Below are 22,457 nucleotides of genomic sequence, written 5' to 3'. Positions count from 1 at the left end.
TTTGAGATACTGGAAACAGCACACCTGGCAACGATGATCATACCACACTCAGGTCACTCGTTTTGCCCATTCTACCTTTCAATTGAACAGTAACGGAATGCCTCAATGCCTACTTTATATAGCAAGCCACATGACTCACTATATGTAAGAGCGAACCATTTTCATGAATGGGGTGGTTTACCTAATGAACCAGCCATTGAGTGTATAGCTATTAAGGCACCTCTTTTTTTAAACACTTGCAGATGACTAGATTATGGATATGCCTATGTAATGAAACCTGACCAAACCAGCAACAGATTTGTAAATGTTTTTTTATTTAGGAAAAATACAACCATGAAGATACAGAACGCTTAAAAAAATCGAATACAAAACCAATCTGATGCTATGACGAGAACAGTTGTGAAATCACTATTTGTATCCTCATAGAAAGTATGTTTGTTGAAAAGAGCTTGCAAGTAGTAGAACTGTCCCGCTTCGCATTAATTCAGCGCTGTGTGTACTTGAAACCATTGTGTGACTCAGATACACACAAAAAAAACATTCCTTATTTAAAATGTGCAGCTAATAAAATAAAAACCATTCTCAGTAGAAACCAAAATAAATTAGACAAGAACCTGCCATAGACAGGACAGTCAAGCAACAGGTCAGTGCTCCAGAAAACCAATGAGTAAGTTCTCATTTACCGGAACCCACAGCGATCCTAGCAAGCCCAGTCGATTAGAGAACGTCTCTACTCATACTCTCATCTCATACTCTCCTCTCTCGGTCAGGAAGAACAGTGCAGACATGGTGGTGATGGTTTCAGACCTTTGTGTGCATTTACCTCATTCAGGCTCATCACCATTATCAGTTGGCAAAACAGTCAATCATAAACAAAATAAGTGCAAGCATTTTTGTACTTTGTTACAAAGCAGAGTTAAAACTACAAAAGCGTTAACATGATCTATCCAAGATATATTCCTTTTAGGTTGTGCCTCTTTGCGTGCACGGCCCAAAGTGAGGCAACGGCCTATAGCACGAGCCTTGCTCTTTCGAGCTACCCACAAAAACTGTAAATTAAAAAGTAGTTCTCTGCAGTTTTCAATAACAAATAAGGAGAATCAGAAAGTTAAAAAACCAAAACTTGGAATAGACCAGTGGTGGGAGGCTCGGAGTGCGAGCCAGCCCTCCCCGCACTTATCCAGGACTGCTCTTATCTACATGGTCGGTTTCAGAAGATTTAAAGTGTTGCGGAGCAGCAGGCCCTGGGCTGGGACCAGGCCATGCCAGGGGCCGTGCCCAGACAACAGACAATCCGGTCGTCTCCGTCCTACCAGCCGCCCTCGTCACCTGTAGAGGAAGTCGGAAAACACACAGGTTACCATGATTCTGTGGAAGGTATGAGGCTCGTCTTTCGAAAGGGGCTCTGCTGCTACTGAACACTAATCCCTTTTGAAGATACTTAAGATTTGGTAGCAATTTATGCTGGTTTTAACGGCACTGTGACAAAAACATCTGAAGGCAGGCCATCCGAGTATAAACTCATTGTTTCCATTCAGCAAACACAGTCGCTCCACAAAAGCAATATTACCTTGGTATATTCCATGGGCAGATTTTTTTTTAAAGAACTAAACAAAAGCAGACAGATCGGACAACTGTCCTCCTACACTTGCAAATAACAGATTACATCAACCAGAAAGGTGACTGACTCCACTGTGTATGCAGATCCTAGTACTGCAAGAAAAAAAAAATGTAAAATATACCTCTACAAACAAGCTGCTGCAAGACAGAAAAAGCTTATGACAAGGAAAGCAGGAAGTAGAGAGCTAATGCTATAACCCCTGACAGCTCGCGCCAAAACGGTTGCAGACCGAGAGCCTACCTTGGCATTTTGCAGTGCTAAACTGGGGCATCAACATATTGTTTCTTCAGTTCAACATATTTCAACTACAGGAGGCAGCCTCACTGTGCACCAGAGAACAGCACCGCCTGTTCAGAGAAGAGAAAGCCCAGTGGTTAATGACGAAGTCCAAGGCTCTCCAACAAGGAGGGAAACAAGTACACTAAGGCCCATCTGCAGACCCTCTCTTCCACTGCTACTCCCTAAAGGAATGGATGCTGAGCTGAAGTGGCATCTTGGGTCTTTCATATACTACATACCTTTAATGAGCACCAATGACTCATTTTACAATACTAACCAGGTAGGGCATTTGTTCGTTGTAAATGCCCAGTGAACCCACCACTGGGTTCCTTTGCAACCCTTCTTTAAGATGAATTATATAGCGCATATTGTGAAAGACAAAAGTGTAACTTGGGAGGGTGTATTTCTTAATACAGTGAGGCAAGAATGGGAATAGGGAACCTGTTTCTCCATTACATATGACTAAAGGAAAGCTTCATACATTGAGAAAATTACTTAGTTCATTACTTTAAGGGATATTTTCTTCCATCGGTTGGCCCCAACACCAGAGGGGGCAAACCCAGTCTGATTGAAGTCCATCCAGCTGCTCTACAGGTCAAGGACCTGCCAAAGCTCTGGTGTCGATTGGCCCAATACATATCTATGGCAGCTTGCAGTGATGTGGCTGTCCAGGCACCGGATTGGCCAACTACCCTGACTCCCTACACTTGTGTAAGCTTATAAGAAGCCTCGCCATAGCTATCGTAGCTGTCTCTATACGAACCTCCAGAACGATCTCCGTATCCTCCTCCTTGCGCTCTGTGGGCAGAAGAAGAAATGTACATCAGTAAACAAGAATTGGATGAGCATTTGAGTAATATCAAATTGAAAAAACATTATTCCTAAAAAGTGCTTGCTTATTATCAAAAGTGGGCACATAAGCTTCTTGAAATGTGTTAAGATTCATTTATAGAATCTATCCTGTCTTTTCAAATTCCAGCGATTGTCTAACAGAGATGTATATGCAAATGTAGCATCTATGTATCCGAGGTGGTGTATCAGTCACCTGTCTTTGTTGTAGTAGCCTCGGTCTGATCCGTATGAGCCACCACTTCTGTTGTCGTAACGTCCACCGCCATATCCCCGCTCTCCACCACCTGTAATAGAACTTGTGGTCAACAGCTGCCTCAAGGTGGACTAAACATGTACGGTATTCATATTATGGTTAAATTAGTTGATAAGAGAATATTGGACACTTTAGTGTTGACATGCTATCACTAGGCTAAGAGATGGTTCAATCAAACCTCTACAGCTACCAGACAACGGCAACAGTCACTGCAAAACAAAAACAAGACACGAGGACAACCCACTGGGCACAGGCATCAGTACAACTTCTAGTTTCGACTTACAGTAGGTTGAGTTGTTAACTAATATAAGATCAACAACAAAAGATTCACCATGTCATTGGATTTTTTATGACAAAATCTAGGCTGATTACTTTTTTCAAATCAAATCAGTTTTCTACATTGATTCAACAATTAGTATTTGATGTGGAAACATTATTTCAATCAATTTTTGCCCAGTGGGATAGGAGTGGTTATTAAGGATGAGGGACCAGAGGGGAGGGTCAGAGCACGGGGGTGCACACACTGACTACTTCTGGTTAGTTCTGCAAGTCACAGAATCCCAGGCTAGCGAAGGTGTGAGGACATCTTTGTAGGGTTGGGAATGGGGTGTCTGTCAGTCACTCCAAGGCAAACATGGGAGGGAAACTGGATGCTGGAGGATAGAAAACAACAAACTTGCCTCGTGAGAAGCCACGCCCACCTCTTCCACCACCACCACCTCTGCCTCCACGGAAGTATCCTCCTCCACCACCTCTGCCACCCGACGAGCCCCCTCGGAATCCGCCCCCGGACCTGCCACCACCGCCAGACTTGCCAGCCTGGTCGACACGGATCTGTCTGCCGTCAAGTGACTGACACAGATAAGGTTGGGTGGGAAGATAATACACCATTAAGATCATCATTGAACAGTCAAAGAGTTGTGTTCCAGGGCAGAGTTTAGGTTTTTATTTATTTCACCTTTATTTAACCAGGGTGGCAAGTTGAGAACAAGTTCTCGTTTACAATTGCGACCTGGCCAAGATAACGCAAAGCAGTTCGACACATACAACAGAGTTACACATCGAGTAAAACAAAGATACAGTCAATAATACAGTAGAAATATAAGTCTATATACAATGTGAGCAAGTGAGGTGAGATAAGGGAGGTGAAGGCAAAAAAAAGTCCATGGTGGCGAAGTAAATACTATATAGCAAGTAAAACACTGGAATGGTTGATTTGCAGTGGAAGAATGTACAAAGTAGAGATAGAAATAATGGGGTGCAAAGGAGCAAAAATAAATAAGAGTAGGGGGAAGAGGTAGTTTGGGCTAAATTATAGATGGGCTATGTACAGGTGCAGTAATCTGTGAGCTGCTCTGACAGCTGGTGCTTAAAGCTAGTGAGGGAGATGAGTTTCCAGTTTCAGAGATGTTTGTAGTTCGTTCCAGTCATTGGCAGCAGAGAAATGGAAGGAGGCGGCCAAAGGAAGAATTGGTTTTGGGGGTGACCTAAGAGATGTACCTGCTGGAGCGCGTGCTACAGGTGGGTGCTGCTATGGTGACCCGCGAGCTGAAATAAGGGGGGACATTACCAAGCAGGGTCTTGTAGATTACCTGGAGCCAGTGGGTTTGGCGACGAGTATGAAGCGAGGGCCAGCCAACGAGAGCGTACAGGTCGCAGTGGTGGGTAGTATATGGGGCTTTGGTGACAAAACGGATGGCACTGTGATAGACTGCATCCAATTTATTGATTAAGGTATTAGAGGCTATTTTGTAAAAGACATCGCCGAAGTCAAGGGTTGGTAGGATGGTCAGTTTTACAAGGGTATGTTTGGCAGCATGAGTGAAGGATGCTTTGTTGTGAAATAGGAAGCCAATTCTAGATTTAATTTAGGATTGGAGATGTTTGATGTGGGTCTGGAAGGAGAGTTTACAGTCTAACAAGACACCTAGGTATTTGTAGTTGTCCACATATTCTAAGTCAGAGCCGTCCAGAGTAGTGATGTTGGACAGGGCAGGTAGCAATCGGTTGAAGAGCATGCATTTAGTTTTACTTGTATTTAAGAGCAATTGGAGGCCACAGAAGGAGAGTTGTATGGCATTGAAGCTCACCTGGAGGGTTGTTAACAGTGTCCAAAGAAGGGCCAGAAGTATACAGAATGGTGTCGTCTGCGTAGAGGTGGATCAGAGACTCACCAGCAGCAAGAGCGACATCATTGATGTATACAGAGAAGGGAGTCGGTCCAAGAATTGAACCCTGTGGCACCCCCATAGAGACTGCCAGAGGCCCGGACAACAGACCCTCCGATTTGACACACTGAACTCTATCAGAGAATTAGTTGGTGAGCCAGGCGAGGCAATCATTTGAGAAACCAAGGCTGTCGAGTCTGCCGATGAGGATGTGGTGATTGACAGAGTCGAAAGCCCTGGCCAGGTCAATGAATACAGCTGCACAGTATTGTTTCTTATCGATGGCGGTTAAGATATCGTTTAGGACCATGCGTGGCTGAGGTGCACCCATGACCAGCTCTGAAACCAGATTGCATAGCGGAGAAGGTATAGTGGGATTCTAAATGGTCGGTAATCTGTTTGTTGACTTGGCTTTCGAAGACCTTAGAAAGGCAGGGTAGGATATAGGTCTGTAGCAGTTTGGGTCAAGAGTGTCCCCCCCGTTTAATTTGTCACCTTGCCGTTCATGGCCAGCATAGCATCCTTGGCCTCATCCGGGTTCTCAAAGGTGACGAAACCAAAGCCCCTGGACCTCTGAGTTTCCCTGTCTTTAATTACAACAACTAGACAGAGGAAAAACCATTTTAAAAGTTAGACCATAGACATTCAAACCACTTTGAAATAGCAGACCACATGCCCAAATAAAGAATTACGGTGCACCCAATATCCAACAGTTAGTTACCTTCAGATATTTGCCCATATTTGGAGAACACATCTTCTAATGACTGTTCATTAGTGTCAAAGCTCAGGCCACCCACAAAAAGCTTCCCTTCGTCAGACATCCTTCCTTTTAACCACTGTAGAAGGGAATAACATGTTTATTATGTGGTTCAGATTGTTAACTAGTAGCAGGTTATTTTTGGATTCAAACACCTGTTCATGTTCTATTCTTGCAATGGTGCAAATACACGCAGTAATAAAATAAAATTATATCTAACAGTTGATGGCTTGATTTAATAAAGTATTTTGTTTTGCGAAAATAAAAAATTTAAAAAGTCAGCGAGATCCTAGCAGAGTTTGAGATAGTCGAGCGAGAGAAGCACAAACGCGTATGGGGGTTTACGTCGGAAAGGCCCAAGATCATCCTGCCCCCGGGTAACTAGGTAGTTCTGCCGTCTTCCCTTTCCTATAGACCGTAGTTAGAGCGCAACATTACGGTTGCTAGCGAGCTACCTAGCCAATGAAATGTGCGTTCTCACAAAAAGCACGCCTCGCTGGACAAGCGGATGACCGTGGTGCTATTTTGTTTATTTGAATCAGTAAACTAGCCAACTCGTATATGTACACAATGCAATTCCCGCCCCCATGTGTACTATGCCTAGCTAGATTCCACAACGGCCTTTACAATAGTGCTATAGTAAAGTAATGGAAGCCCCTGGTAGCCAGCCATCACTGCGTCATTGCATCGACTAGTGGAACGCGCTCGCAGAGTAAAATGGTTGGCATTGCCTTGCTTTAACGACGAATGCAAGAAAGGGGTACTTTCGCATGCCAGCACAATATAACTGTCCATACATTGACTTTGAATTAAATTTACAATCATGAGAATGTTATCGTAGACTACTAGTTACATATATAGCCACATTCAGACTTCTCGGGTGTCAGACCCTAATTTATCGCGACACCATCTTGTTACTGTGCCCAACTTAAAAGTTTAAACAAAAGGCTATTACAAGCGCTTACCGCCGACAAAAACCGTGAGACTCTTCCGACCGACCTGCAGTAGATGTGAACGAATGACTTGCGGGCCTCCTGGTTTATGTCTTGATGAGATCTTTGCGGTTACGCCCATCTAATTAATATTAAGTAGGTCCACGCCATCTGACCCAGCATATCAATTCAACTTGACTTGCTTTTAATCAGTCAATGGTCGCGAAATCATGCATGTTAAGTTGTATCATCAACTAGACGGATAAGTAAACTCAAAAGTATAAATGCCCGTGCCGTGGTCTCATTTAAGTCGATGCCTTTTTTTGGGTCAATATGAATGTCAAACGATTTAGTTGTTCCCAACATCAAGTCCTCTAAATAAAAACTAAGTTTTACATCTTAGTGTCCTGTACTACAACATAGCTAAATGTTGACATTAAAGGAATGTCCTATAATCAACTATACCAGAGAAACAAAAACTTTAATGGACCACAGTTAATTTGATGACTTAACACCAAAAAATGTCAGTTATGTTTTCTGGTAATATAGGTATTTCATGTTGCATCTTGTGACAATCAGTAGCAGTGCTTGGTTAAAACCACAACCTGTGTTGTGATGTGTGTTTACTTGATAACCAGTTAATTCATGCCTTGCCTAAAGGCTGAGATAAGACTGTTGCAGAATAAATTACACTACATCTTTGTTAAATCACAAAACCACACAGCAACCTCTGTCCAGTGAAGTCCAGAGCATATTGCATGTACACTAACATGACCTACAGCATGGTCAAGCAACTTAATTTCAGACGGATTTAAAACCAGAGTTCCGCAAGACAAAGAACAGGCACTGCCTCCATTATTCCAGCACCATTTTTATAATCAAAGCACCTCTGCCTAGTCTAGTGACAACTAAAAGATCAAACAAGTTAGTCCAATCAACGTAAGCTAAATGTGGTTGTCCATGGTGTCGATAGACGGTACGCGTGTTCATGCAAGTAAAAAGACATGTAAACTCACCCTACTTGTAGAGCAACCCTTTACTATGTTGACGAAACAGTCTCACCATGTCATGTAGTACTTATTTGTTTGGGCTACCTGGCTAAAATTCTTGCTCTCCTAACTCCCATTCATGGCCAACGTTGGCTAGTTAGAGGCAGCAACGTCACTCGTTTGGACCAGACAGAATCAGATAACCTACGCATAGAGGCAGTTTAGCTCCCTCGGACGCTTTCCTCTATAATAGTCCGAGGAATTGAAGAAACAATTTGAAAACAGACTAACATGTGTTTTGAATTTTATTTCTTGAAGCCTGGCTTCCTTTGGCATCCATGAATACACATCACTGCATACAGCATTTAATTAGCATGCAAAATGACAGTATTATGCATGTTAGTACCAGATTTGATTTCCAATCCCATTTTAAGGCTGGTCTTGACAGAGTCAGGGCCACGTTCAGGTGCCAAATGTTTAACAAAGCAGATAGAAATGCCATGAATAAAGCAGACAGGATTCCTTACTATACTTGTCAGAGTGTAATGTTTGATCTACATGGCATATTTCCATCGCATCTTTCAAAGACGCTGCATCCTGCTGAATTACACCCCAGGTCCAGTTCAGCAGCACATCTAATTCATCCTTCAAGATCTCTCCTGGTAGCGACCTCCCAAGGAGCAGTTTGCCGTTTCAGGGCAAGCCATCCTGTGCTGAATCTGGAATAGAAGCCACAATTAGCACGAGAAGAAACAGTAAAGTGACATGATTATTGTACATAGCACTGCTATATGTGTAAACAAAGTCAGTTTTACCATGCAGAGTATATGCTACTGCTAATAGTTGAGGCTAGTCCACAAAATGTCAAGTCGGTGCTTCTGAACTACAACTAATGAGTAATTATCTATTATTCGAGGTGATTTGTAGATCAGCCAGTCTACACTAGTCTGCTGCAAGGTTTCTCTCCAATGGGAGTCATCCATTGCCGGATATATGGCAAGATTCGGTGGTTTGACCTAAAGCCCCTTAAACAGTCCATCTCTTGACAGACGGAACTGTCTGAAAAGTTAACCCGAGGACAATGTAGGTTGTAAACGATTTAATACGCATTCATGCATCCACCAATGGTTGCATGCCACACTGGCGACTGACAGTTAACTGAAACGCAAAATCCAGGCGTAGTTCTGGCAGGCATTAGCCACACCTGTGCAGAGGAACACACCCTCCATACTTCAAGTCATGTGGGGGCCATAGAGCAGTGATAAAGCCACATGCCTAAAGGACCGATGAAAGTAGGGTTCCACAACACTGCTTTCACCAATCCATTCCTGTCAGATCAGTGATTTCATAATGAAGGGGGAACACAAAACAGGGCCTATGACTTCAGCGGCAAGGCATTCAGTACACATGCCAGAGGACACCCACCTAGAAAGCATCGGCAGGAACCAGTTGCAGTCAGGCCTCGAGTTAGTTGCTCACATCCAACGCTTAACCTAGTCGTGTAACGAGAAGGGTAATTAGTTTGTAGTACAGTCTGAGGGCAACAATGACAAGGCATGCATTTGCTTATCAATATCAAGCTAGCAAAGAACTACAGATGTGTTGAACAGCATTAACTTTTAGCATTAGACAATATTATCAAGTTTTGAAAGCTGGACATTTACTAAACTGTACATAGTGATACTTTACAAGAAAAAGGTGAGTCTAGAATTTAAGATGAAGACAACTTTGCAATCACTGGGAGAACAGTACAAAACACTGGTTTCACAGATGGATCAAACTTAGAATATTGTGATTTACACTAGGGATACTTTAGCAATGACTGCTCATGGAATTTGCAAAAGCTCAATGTTGATTTTCAGAGGCTCTAGCAGTCCCCTCGGTCTAATGGGGGACAGGGTGAAACGTTTCTCCAAAAACTGGATACTTTACTGGACGTTCTCATGCAACTCTGGGTATTGAACAGTAACGTCTAGGGCCTGAGGAAGTGACAGCGGTGCTTGGGCAAAGTTGAAGGTAGATAAGATGGACATCAAAATGAGAACTGTTTGAGGGATGCGAACAGGAGAGCAAAAGTCGTTACCTCACATTACTGGCCTATATCCACTTATGAACTAGCCAAGAGAGCAGCATTCACCAGAGAGGATTCACATGTCGGTAGGCACAACACTTCATTCTCCAAGGACTTTGTTGATTTCCAAAACGATAGTAGAGCTCTTGGGCGCAATGAAGCGTTATAAAAGAACCAGTGCCAGCACCAGGATGACATTTCATTTCTATTCTGCTTTCAACACCCCCAGCCACCCCCGTACATTGACTAGCTTCAGCATCAGGGTAGACCCTTTAGCATGTTTTGAGTATTAATTCAGAGGACCTCCCAATATTCCTAAATGAGACTTACACCCAGCCACCCTTTCATAATGAAATCCTGCTTTGCAGAATACCCTTTCCAGCAGACTATTCCATCATTTCACTCAACCCACTTACTAATCCCTCGCTACCACTCACATTACATAACATTCAGCTGGCTTAGTGAACAGGCTATAGGTCTTTGAAGGCACAATAAATCAGAGCATTTTCAACGGGGTTGTTTAATAGGCTTCATGAAGCCAGGATATACAAAAAAATCTTAGGTGTTGGTTAACAGAACAGAGAGCACATATCCTTGAAGTAACATTGAGAGTGAACGTTCAGTCCATCAGCATATTATGCACATGTTTGCAAAGAGCAAAGTACCTTAGGCCAACTGCAGAAGGCTGCAACTAACACCTAGAATACAGCCCAAAGAGCCGAAGTAGGTTCACCAGTCAAAGTAATTCACTCTTTGGATACCGAGTATTGACAAATCTTTAGCAATATCAAGGTGGTCTGCTGGAAACCAGTGCTCCCACTTAGCATTCCTACCTTGCTACACTAAAGGAATGCATTACAGAACTGAAGGAGCAACATGTCTTTAGAGCACAATCACAGCTTTTCCAGCTTCTAGTGTAAATTTCATAGATTTAATATTTTTTAAAGACCAGAATTCACTACAACTCCAGTTAAAAATTAGATTAAATGGAAACATGTCGCTACTGATATTTGAGTCTTTCGATTGAGCAGAAACATCGTCAAGATTGAATTTGTCTTAGAAGCTATCAGGCTGTGTTGAACAGGTTACGATTCAACAGTAGAAACAGGTTTAATTGCAAACAAAGGCATTTTTATAAAATTATCAAATTTGATTTTCTCCCAGTGCATTCTCCCTGCAACAGGAGGGCATATTGAGCTTAAGGTACTCAGACCCTTACTGAGCATCAAGGCTTACAGTAATTAAATGCTACAGGATTTCAGTTACTGCCATGAGGACAGAGATCCTGAAGAATACTTTCAACACGATAAAAAAGGACTAAAGATGCTGATTTGTTAAAGAAAACACTAGAACCAGATACCACAAACAGAAAAAAAAAAGTCTTCGAAGAGCGCATCTTTAAAAAAACAGCCAGCGATGGGACGATCTTGCAATCAGGAAGTTTGTTTTTGTTTTTACTCGTGTGTAGCTGAGGACAAGAAGTAGGCACAAGTGTAAAGGCACTGCAGCATTCTGACATTTCTCACAGTAGACTAGAGCCCATTTATATTTTGTGCCACAGTTATCATTGCAACAGGAAAGCACCAGGACAAGGGTATTGAAAGAACCTATGCCTCTTCAAAAGAAACTGAGTGAAAAAATCTAGGAATGTCTTTCTGCTTTTGGATAAGGTGGTAGAGGGCTGGATATCCATTGTTTCAAAGAAATGTTTGATTCTTTGAGCAGACATGAGTATTTTAACATACTAATCCAAGAGGGCACAGGCTTTCGGTTTCTGAGCAACAAAGTCTTAAAGGGGTCGTTCTGGGAGTCTATGCAATCATGTCCAGTTCCTCCTAAACATTTCTAGTTCGTACTAACAGTGAGATCATGGCAACAACTAGGCTACATCTTTATACTTACCATAGCTGTCATAGCTGTCTCGGTAGGATCCCCCAGAGCGGCCACCATAACCACCTTCTCCTCCACTCCTAAAATGGGGGACAAATGAAAGCTGGTTAACAGAAACCAAGGAAAATACATGTCGGCTCAGGTACATGATTATCCTAGAAATAAGTTAGGTATCTTAAATACTATGTTATTAAAACTAGGAGACTGATAACTTAGAGAACTAAACCATACAACATTCTTACCTGGCCTCTCTGTAACCTCCGCTGCCACCCCCAGAGGAGTATCCTCCTCCCCCACCACCACCACTCCTGTAGCCACCCCCATAGCTGCGGTCCCCGCCACCCCCATAGCTGCGATCCCCGCCATAGCTGCGATCCCCGCCATAGCTGCGATCACCGCCATAGCTTCTTTCTCCCCCACCATAACCTCCACCACCTAGGACAAGATTAAGAGGATTTCAGTCAAAGGACCTTCACTTTGGAGCAAGTTAGACACTAAAAAGGAGGGGTGTGACGTGGAGCAAATTTACACTAGCCACTTACCTCTTCCTCTGCCCCCTCTGAAGCCACCAGAACCACCCCTGAAACCACCAGAACCGCCCCTGAAGCCGCCCCCGCGGTCAGATCTTCCTCCGGACTTGCCAGCTTCATCCACACGAATCATCCTGCCATCGACCGACTAAACAGGAGGGCAAAAAAATAATCTATAATACCAATGATTCCCATCAGTCAAAGATATGCATGTGTCTGGGAAACCACCCCCTCACCTTGCCATTCATTGCAGCCATTGCGTCTTTGGCATCTTCTGGGTTTTCAAAAGTCACAAAGCCGAAACCCCTGGATCTCTGAGTCTCACGATCTCTGACAACGTCGACTGAAACAAAAACAACCACCCACTAAAATAGACACAATATGGCCAAAGTCCACTAGACTGCACAAGTAGAAACCAATGTTTTTTTTTCTGGCTCAAAAGGGGAGTGGTCAGCAACAATTCAACTTTTGTTGTTACATTTAAAACAATAATTGTTTGCCATAAGCAGAGAATCTCAACTTGTTTACTGCAATTATATACATTCTGTTATGGCGCTGAGAGAATTTCTTGTGTAAATGTTAAGTGACGACACTGACGTCATGCGAGAATTCTACAAACAGCAGTAAACAAATCCACTCACTAAATGCCAATTAGGCATCAAAATACATAAATCATTTGAACGCATGCAGTAGTTACCCATAACTAAAAGTATCAATACTGTACTTCATGAAATGTTATGAGCCCAAATGAACAGCAAGTGACTTGCTATGGTTGAACTGGGGGACAACACTTTGTGAAACCTGCAAAATTGGTACTAATAACACGCCATTGGCGGAAGGTATTCCTCAACCTACCAGACTAAGCTCGGTGACATATTGCTAAGTAGTATTGGGGAATTGGGGAAGTCCTGAGCGCATTTGTCATCCTTGGATTGAAATAATTTCAAACGTTTATTTCGTTCATTGAATTAAGTGTCCGGAGATAAGATGGATCAGGAAGATCCATTTTTACATGCATTTATCCCTTATGCATCCCATTTATCTTATGACTGATAGAAGGGACTTTCAGACTAGGCTTGTAGGCATCAGAGCAAAATGGAGAGCACCATTGTGTTCGTGAGAGTCTCAGCTTTCCAATAAGGTATTAGTGTGCATCTAAAACCAGAGACACTACAGACGAAAGTCAGCAAAGGAGGCTGTACCAACTTCAGACGAGTCTTGTGGGTGTCCTAGAGCATGAAAACCAATGTGTTCAAACAAAAATGTTTGCCGTTACCACTATTTGCCCATATAAACACATTGAATAAAAGATTCACTACAAGGAACAGAGAGCGCACGCCACAACCTGTCCACAACCTTTTCGTCACTTGAAAGTAAGATCAATGGTAAATCCTGAACATTCATTAAAAGCTGTTCTATAACATGGAATACAAAGTATAACACCAGAACCAAAGTCACCTTTGAACCATTAACGTCACATTCATTTTTGGCTATTAAGTGTATTTTCCCATGGCTAATGTGTCATTGTGGTTTTGGAATTAAATTCACTGACTAGATATATCGCTGATTGTTATCAGATTGAAAAATATATAGGTCCAGTTTAGTCATTTACTTTCACACGTTTCCCACCCCGTTTGTGTTTGTTATTTTTATCCGGCTGGAATTACAATGGCTGAAAAATCCCTGATCTGGATGCAACATACCTTTAGCAATGTTTCCATATTTTGAAAACGCCTCTTCCAGTGAAGTTTCATCAGTGTCAAAACACAATCCTCCAACAAAAAGCTTCCCCTCGTCAGACATCTTGGATTATCTAGAAGGGGAAAATTAAGAGTATGACCTGTAAACATAGTCCATAAATCTGAGCATGGCAACACATGCTCGCTGTTTGAAGAATGTGACCAAGTCCTGTAAAAAAAAAAAAGGTTAGAAAAGCACCAACTGGCTTTCACATGCGGATGGCACCACGAGATGGGATACATTTTAAGCGATGGCACGCCATTTTCTTCCACCCATCGGTTCGTTTTCAAATGCGTGGAGTAGCCATGTTTTAACCCGTGCAGCAAAGTGAACTACCTAGCTATGCATAGTGTATAATTTAGCTGGCCATTTTAACTAGCTAGTTACACGGGAATGTTGGAAATTCTCAAAGATGGCGATTAACTAACTCGATAGTGACGCTAGACAAACACCCACCGCTCCCCGTCTCAAACAAAGCCAGACCAGCTAACGTTAACTAGCCAACATTAGCAGGCCAAACCAGTCAAATTAGCCATTTCAAGCAACTCGGTACACATGGCATGGGCCAGATATTGCCCACCCTGCAAAGTAAACTAGCGTATTAAAAGTTAGCGGCAGTAAGTAAAATTACTTGCCACGCAGTATAAAAATCGTAGCCAGCTAACGTAGGCGACGGGATTGCTAACTAGCAGCGTGCATTTACCGTACTGTAGCGAACGGCCATTTTGTAGGGAATGTAGTAACTGACGTTTGCTAGTTAACGCTTCTTTTATACTTTGGAATAATATCCAGTAGTAACGTCATAGTGAAAATACGAGTAAAATTGTCACTCAAAATAGAGTAAGGTTGAAGGGCAAATTACATGCGAACTGGGGTCGAGTAACGTTAATCAACGGCTAACGTTAATCTATTCTCAATCGACTAGTAAACGTTAGCTTGTCTAAATTGCAGAGCTAGCTAACGTTGGCTAGCAAGTAATTTGTCAAAGACAATAACTTCCCATAGGAACGCAAACTGCAAGGTCGAAATGAACAATGCAATTTTAGTAGGCCTATGTTTCCCCCGCTAATTGTTAGAATTGGGTGGCTCTCTTACTCACCTCTGTGTAGTTTGGCGCCGTCTGAGAAAGATGTTAAAATGGCTCCTGTTTATGAGCTCTTCTTCTTCTTCGTGTGGTCTTCCGGTATACTAGACGCTTTGTTGGGTATTGCTGCTGTTCACAGGTCAGAGTGTGAATTGCACATTTTGTTCACAAAAAAAGGATCTACCTGCAGACCGCTGTTTTTACATGCTACAGGCGCTACAGAGGGTAGTGCGTATGGCCCAATACATCACTAGGGCCAAGCTTCCTGACATCCAGGATTTATATACTAGGCGGTGTCAGAGAAAGGCCCAAAAAATGATCAAAGACTCCAGTCACCCAAGTCATAGTCTGTTCTCTCTGCTACGGCACGGCAAGCGGTACCGGAGCGCCAAGTCTAGGACCAAAAGGCTCCTTAATTAACTTCTACCCCCAAGCCATAAGACTGCTGAACAATTAATCAAATGGGCATCCAGCCTTTTTATATTGACCTTACGTTAGTTTATTTAGTAAATATTTTCTTAACTCTATTTCTTGAACTGCATTGTTTGCATGCAAGTAAGCATTTCACGGCGCATGTGACAAATACGATTTCATGTACCAGACTAGGTAGATACTGCACCGAATGTATAAATGTGAAGCATCCGTTTGGCGTTTCCACTCACTACCAAATATGGTGATGAGAGGAAGCCCATTGGCCGGCAGTGGGAGACGGAGCAAGATGGATTTTGGACGACATTTTGCAAAAATAAATGATTGATGAAACATTTGATAGCCATAGTCTTCTTTTTCCAAAACTAGAATCTGTAACAGAGTGGACTGCGTTTTGTAGACTTTACCCTTTGCCAAAGTTTTTATTTTTATTTTATAGTGCCACGCAGAGTTGGATTGGCTACGCTAGCTAGCTACTTCTTTCGCCGTAACGTTACCAGAACTGTGGGAAAGCTGTTTTAAGCAGGCGGGGGAAAATGACGCTAGGGTTTTCTCATTTGGAAAATGTCCATCCTCCGTCCTCATTAGTAGGCAAACGGACGATTGTCTTCCCCTCCACGATAGCCTCATTTTGACAAGGAAGTGTCCTTTGCGGAAAGGTTTTTAAGTCTGCCACGACGCCTGTGAATCAGCGATTGTTTTCTCTAAGGAGAAAAAGCATGCAAACATTTAAAAACGATTACCTTTGACCTTTTTCAAAAGGATCACGGAGCAGTTGTGAAAATACTACTGTACCGGTGTCCCCTAGCTAGCGGCCTCCTTTAATGTTTTTTTTGTGCGGTTGGCATCCAACATTGGCGCATTACCGCCAATTAACAGTGCGTAGTGTGGGCCAGAGGAACCACATATAGTGTGTGAGGCATGTACTAAAGGACATCTAAATTGACTGGGGAGGGGGTCAGTGGTCCAAAATATTTATTTTTTATTGGGCACAGGGGAGGGTAGTGTGTTTTGACCCTGGTTTTACATTCACCTTTCTACAAAAATGTTTCCCTATAAACAATGGCTTGACTTACTTTTTATATTACCATAATAAAGTTAAGAAACGTTTGTGAAGGCTTGGTATGGTGTGGCTATTATTAAACTTTAGCTACTGCAGGACTATGATATGAAGGCAGTGTTCCCCAGCGCTCCAACTGGCTCAACACTTGAACTTGAGGTGAGGAAGTCTGTTTCAGGTCTACCAGAGTTACTCTTATAGTCTAACAATATAACGCTCGTCTTTATAAAAAAACATTTAGATAGAATTTTTATGAAATAGCCTCCTTCTGTACGTCTATATCTAAATCGCAGACGCAGTAGCCATCTGGCATAAAGACATCTCGGTGTTGAAGCATGCCCCTGGCATATCTCTCTATCTCTCTGGGGTTAGGCCTAAGCTTCTCTTCCTTTATATAGGCTATATACAGTGCATTCGGAAAGTATTCAGTTTTTCCACATTTTGTTACGTTACAGCCTTATTTTAAAACATCAGTCTCAATGTCAACAGTGAAGAGGCAACTCTGGAATGTTGGCCTTCTAGGCAGAGTTGCAAAGAAAACGCCATATCTCAGACTGGCCAATGAAAAGATTAAGATGGGCAAGAGAACACAGACACTGGACAGAGGACCTCTGCCTAGAAGGCCAGCATCCCGGAGCTGACGCTGAGACTGGTGTTTTGCTGGTACTAGTTAATGAAGCTGCCAGTTGAAGACTTGTGAGGCGTTTGTTTCTCAAACTAGACACTCTAATGTACTTGTCCTCTTGCTCAGTTGTGCACTGGGGCCTCCCACTCTTCTTTCTATTCTGTTTAGAGCCACTTTGCGCTGTTCTGTGAAGGGAGTAGTACACAGTGTTGTACGGGATCTTCAGTGTCTTGGCAATTTCTCACATGTAATAGCCTTAATTTCTCAGAACAGAAATAGACTGACGAGTGTCAGAAGAAAGTCCTTTGTTTCTGGCCATTTTGAGCCTGTAATCAAACCCACAAATGATGATCCTCCAAATACTCAACTAGTCTAAAGAAGGCCCGTTTTATTGCTTCTTTAATCAGCGCCACAGTTTTAAGCTGTGCTAACAATTGCAAAAGTGTTTTCTAATGATCAATTAGTCTTTTAAAATGATAAACTTGGATTAGCTAACATAACATGCCATTGGAACACAAGAGTGATGGTTGCTGGTAATGGGCCTCTGTACACCTATGTAGATATTCCATTAAAAATCAGCTGTTTCCAGCTACAATATACATTTATTATGAAAACAATGTCTACACTGTATTTCTGATCAATTTGATGTTATTTTAATGGACAAAAAAAATGATTTTCTTTCACAAACAAGGACATTTCTAAGTGACCCCAAAATTTCAAACAGTAGTGTACGTAAATAAGGTATTTCTGTTTTTGTTTTTTATATACATTTGCAAACATTTCTAAAACCCTTGTTTTCGCTTTGTCATTATGGGGTTTTGTGTGTAGATTGATGAGGAAAAAAAATATTTGAATCAATTTTGAACAAGACTGTGACGTAACAAAATGTGAAAAAAGTCAACGGGTTTGAATGCTTTTCCGAATGCACTGTATATATATTTATTAAAATATTTATATCACACAGTGGACACCTAAGCCTATAGGCCTATGTATGCAATGCCCTGATACATTTAGTGCTCAAATCTCTGACAGCTGAACCGTGAGGTGGACCATTATTATTTTAAGAATAGTGTTTTTTTGTCATTGTTATAGCTGTTTTTAAGGACACGTTAATGTGGCTCATTTGGCCAACATCCCTCGTTTATTGATGGAGCTGTCTGCTCCAGGTCCGATCTGAATGCATATGGATGTCCGGTCAATTTCTCAAATGTCTTAAAATCAGCGCTTCATTTTCCTAAATGAAACTCTGAAATGTTTTTATGAAGATCTGTTTTTATGAAAATCTGTCGCGAATTGGATGGAAACTTAGCTATAGACACCCTAAAGACTCTGGCAAGTGAGCTAGTCCAATGTCACTTTGATTATGCACATCATGGTTCACCAGGATTCCCAAACGTCTAAAGAATAAGTTACCAGCCCAACAAGCTTGTAAGAATTGTACTTAGACTCCCCCCTCAAACTTATCTGGAGGTTGAGCATCTTTTTGTCTGTATCTTTGTAATGTGTCTGTATTTATGAAATTGAATATGTATTTGAGTAAAAAATAGGGACCACAATGGAAATAAGTCCCAACTTTATTGTGCAATCCCTGTCACTTTTTAAAATCTTTGTGTATAACTGTATTTTTTTAAACTTATAAACTGATGAATGGAAAGAGACATCTGTTACAAAACACCAAAAAGTTTGACATTTGGAGATTATCAATCCAAGCCTTCGATATTGGGTAAACCTACAAGGTAGGGAGGGATCTATTTTCTGTTTGTCGATATTGACATAGTCTCTTTATTTTGGTGTTGCAAATGCATAAAACTGTGATATTAAAGTGACCGAACTCGGTATGCTTTGTTTAGTGGTTAAGTGGTGCATTGGCACAGAAACCTGTTGGTGGAAAATTAGTTGCATATATTTTATATCATTGTAAATATTGAATCAAAATGTATAAAATCTGATTCCCCCAGCTGATCATTGTCTGCAGTTGGCTCTGATAGTGAAGTAATGAAACAGGCTGGGAGAGTGAGCTTGTCTGTGGAGGTCCACAAACTCTCAATATTCTGGCCCGTATCCCTGTGTGGCATCGACGGTGCCACAAAAGCATACTGAAGTGGCCATATCCACATTGATAAACACAGGGTCGCTACAGTTATTGTTGTTTTTGGTCATAAACATCATTTTGAGTTCATTCTAAGCAGGGAGAGGATGTTCAATTTATTTTACAGTACAAGGGGAGGGTCATGTGAAAATATGTTTAATATTGGGGAATGGAATTGCATTTTGTTTTATGACTCTTTGAGTCACTCTGTACTGGCCTACTACTACTTACAGGGATCCTCTCAGTCTCCCTCACCCTTTGCACATCATCCATCTACTTTCCTCACTGCCTCAGCATGACACTTTCTTCACTGCTCGAACCCTGGCAACCTCAAACTATCTCTCTTGCACCAGACATTTCTGATCAGCAACATGAGCACCCCCACAATTGACATACAGCTTTTTCTACCGAAACGAAACACTCCTTTGGCCTTTGCCCTCCTGCACACTTAAATCTCAGAATCTCCGTCCTACACACTTCTGCAACATTACCATAAGTTTGACAGCTAAAATACTGTAGTGGGTCAGGAACAAAAGCTCTCATTGGATAACATATCCTAGCATGAAGCGCTAATTCTGTCTGGGCGGAGGACACACAGAACATCAACACTAATTATTTCTGGGCGGAGGACACACAGAACATCAACAATAATTATTTCTGGGCGGAGGACACACAGAACATCAACACTAATTATTTCTGGGCGGAGGACACACAGAACATCAACACAAATTATTTCTGGGTGGAGGACACACAGAACATCAACACTAATTATTTCTGGGCGGAGGACACACAGAACATCAACACTAATTATTTCTGGGCGGAGGACACACAGAACATCAACACTAATTCTTTCTGGGCGGAGGACACACAGAACATCAACACTAATTCTTTCTGGGCGGAGGACACACAGAACATCAACACTAATTCTTTCTGGGCGGAGGACACACAGAACATCAACACTAATTCTTTCTGGGCGGAGGACACACAGAACATCAACACAAGTCCACTTTTGGTTTATTTGACTGAGTTAAAAGTGCCCAGCTTCTTGTGGCTGATGATGTGGACATTTCGAGCTCTTCACTAACCAATTCCATCTTGAGTTTTTTTGGAGAGGAGCATGTAAACATCACTCCCATTGCTGATTCATACGTGAGATTAGTAGGCTTGTATTCGGGAGACTAAGGTTTTAACGGTTTGCACTTGGCGCCATTCTTTCTGCATTGCGTCATCCTCCCTTCCCCTCCCTGTTTATGAGCATCTGTGTGAGTCATGAATAAATAACTAAAGTTGTGTGTGTGCATGCCTCGAGTAGTTTCTACGCAGTCCAGTGGGTGGCGGTAAAGCAACAGTATAGTTCACATCATAACTACCCTGTTGTGGACAAGTAGGTCAAATAAAATAAAATCTTGTGGGTAGGCTAGGTCTACTGTATTTTCAATCATTCTCTTAAGATGTGTGGTATTATTGTCATGTTATTTTGACTACACTTGGTGTAAGAGTTAGACTGACAGTTGCAGGAACCTGAGTTCGAGCAAATATTAAACTAACCCAAGAAAGGACATCTGCTTTGTTTCAAATGAGAGAAAGGACGCACTGTGGGCAGAACAAGCCAGTTTCCCCTTTAATTTATCTGTGATTTGAGTCAGGGCGCTACTTCTCAATTCGCTGCATTGTGGTCTGGGATGGCACCATGAGGTGCACATGGACGTGAGAAAATTGAGGTATACCTGGGGGGCATGTTTCCTGAAGATAGGGATTTTACATTTTCACTTGTTCTCTGAAATAAGCCAAAGCTACTGTATGTAGGCTACATTAAGTCTACAAACCAAAGGCAAGGGACCAAACAGAATAAAACATGCCAGAGATAAGCATGCCATTCAAAACACCTATTCACCAGACCTGTCTGATCAGATTGACAGTTTTGCAGCCCCTCCAATGTTGCTGTTCTTGCACTACACAAGACAGAGGAGCATATTGGTGCCGACCACAGCCAGGCTATAAATACCAGAGCTGCCGGGCCAACGTGAGTGCTGCTATCCTCTGCCTTACCTCCTACACGCTCTGCGGCTTCCTGTTCGTTACCACGGTTTTCCACCCAATGCTGACTGCTTCACCGCCTCCTCATACTCTCTCTCTCTCTCTCTCTCTCTCTCTCTCAGCTATAGGCTGGTTCACAATGTCCCATTATTCACTCAGGACCCCAAAACATTAGTAATAATTCAACTAATGTGAGAGAAGAGTGATGAATGCCACAAAACATGCACATTTAAACTTATGTATTAGTATGTGTGTCTGTGCAACCTCAATTAATGGAATGGAATGCAGATGAAATTAACAGAATGTTTAATTCTAGTATAGCTGCACTAACATACAGTCAGATGAAGGGGGTTGCTGTAAGTGCCAGCTGCCTGGACCAGTTCTTCCAGAAGTTTATTGACTGCAGCAGATAGTGCTGTGTCCTGGCAGTGGATTCTCTGTTAGATGTTGATTGCTATTATGTGAATGCAGCATTGCAGAGGCTGTGTGAACCTGGATGTGTTCAGGCTTAGCTGCCATACGTGTTGCTTAACTCATACTGATTATCCCACACAACAGAACTGTCTGCTCTGGTTCTGAGCTCCACTGCCAAGTCAAAACGGATGACGAAAGAAAAAACAAGACCTCTGCTAAAATAGGATCGCAATGGTCATTCTTGAATTGCGGTGGCATTTGGGCATGGCATTTTGGGAAAAATGAACATCATTTATGTGTGTCTAAATCAACTAATACGGCAGAATCATTCCTACCATTATGATACCATTGTGCCACCAGTATGATGGTAACACCAATTCAAATGTTTAGGTTATCAAGGATTTTCTTATACGGAGGCCACATATTCTCTAATATAAGGTCTTTAAACCCTTTAAAAATAATTTACTGAAGTGATATGATTAATCATTTTTGCTAACAATGTAATTAACGTTCATTAAAATTGACTAACACCAAGTGACACTTTGATTTAGACACACCAATTATCAATGGAATCCTCAAATTTATGACGTACTAAAAGGGTGTGATTAGCCAATAACAGTTTGCCACGGGAAGGAAT

General features: G+C 42.0%; 2 protein-coding genes across 12 annotated transcripts; both read right to left on the bottom strand.

Annotated features, from left to right (window-relative positions):
* Nucleotides 1–294: 294 nt before the first annotated feature.
* LOC109902476 (cold-inducible RNA-binding protein B-like) lies at nucleotides 295–8,026 on the bottom strand. Of its 8 annotated transcripts, none has more exons than XR_002256889.2 (8): nucleotides 6,896–8,026; nucleotides 5,895–6,009; nucleotides 5,669–5,775; nucleotides 3,686–3,857; nucleotides 2,946–3,036; nucleotides 2,664–2,698; nucleotides 1,862–1,968; nucleotides 295–1,329 (listed from the first exon to the last, which is right to left on the bottom strand). XR_002256889.2 is itself a non-coding variant. In XM_020498857.2 (7 exons), the coding sequence occupies exons 2-7, from the start codon at nucleotides 5,992–5,994 to the stop codon at nucleotides 1,310–1,312; spliced, it is 525 nt and encodes a 174-aa protein (XP_020354446.1). In that variant the 5' UTR covers nucleotides 5,995–6,009; nucleotides 6,896–8,026; the 3' UTR covers nucleotides 295–1,309. The 8 variants fall into 8 exon arrangements, 4 of the variants coding, with proteins under 4 accessions (XP_020354446.1, XP_020354447.1, XP_031642024.1 ...); XR_002256890.2 differs by having other exon boundaries at nucleotides 3,707–3,857; XR_004202387.1 differs by having other exon boundaries at nucleotides 6,930–8,026.
* Nucleotides 8,027–8,143: 117 nt separating this feature from the next.
* On the bottom strand, nucleotides 8,144–16,504 carry cirbpb (cold inducible RNA binding protein b). 4 transcript variants are annotated; one of them, XR_002256888.2, is made up of 8 exons: nucleotides 15,182–15,310; nucleotides 14,046–14,155; nucleotides 12,579–12,685; nucleotides 12,355–12,490; nucleotides 12,055–12,247; nucleotides 11,825–11,892; nucleotides 9,277–9,344; nucleotides 8,144–8,570 (listed from the first exon to the last, which is right to left on the bottom strand). XR_002256888.2 is itself a non-coding variant. In XM_031786167.1 (8 exons), the coding sequence occupies exons 3-8, from the start codon at nucleotides 14,143–14,145 to the stop codon at nucleotides 11,377–11,379; spliced, it is 618 nt and encodes a 205-aa protein (XP_031642027.1). In that variant the 5' UTR covers nucleotides 14,146–14,155; nucleotides 15,182–15,292; nucleotides 16,339–16,504; the 3' UTR covers nucleotides 10,425–11,376. The 4 variants fall into 4 exon arrangements, 2 of the variants coding, with proteins under 2 accessions (XP_031642027.1, XP_020354444.1); XM_031786167.1 differs by lacking the exons at nucleotides 8,144–8,570; nucleotides 9,277–9,344 and adding exons at nucleotides 10,425–11,390; nucleotides 16,339–16,504 and having other exon boundaries at nucleotides 15,182–15,292; XR_004202389.1 differs by having other exon boundaries at nucleotides 9,277–11,892.
* Nucleotides 16,505–22,457: the final 5,953 nt, after the last annotated feature.

The sequence above is a fragment of the Oncorhynchus kisutch genome, linkage group LG13 (assembly GCF_002021735.2).
Source record: "Oncorhynchus kisutch isolate 150728-3 linkage group LG13, Okis_V2, whole genome shotgun sequence".
NCBI classification, from domain to species: domain Eukaryota; kingdom Metazoa; phylum Chordata; class Actinopteri; order Salmoniformes; family Salmonidae; genus Oncorhynchus; species Oncorhynchus kisutch.
Note: the sequence above shows the minus strand (reverse complement) of the source record. Positions and strands in the feature narration are given on the sequence as shown.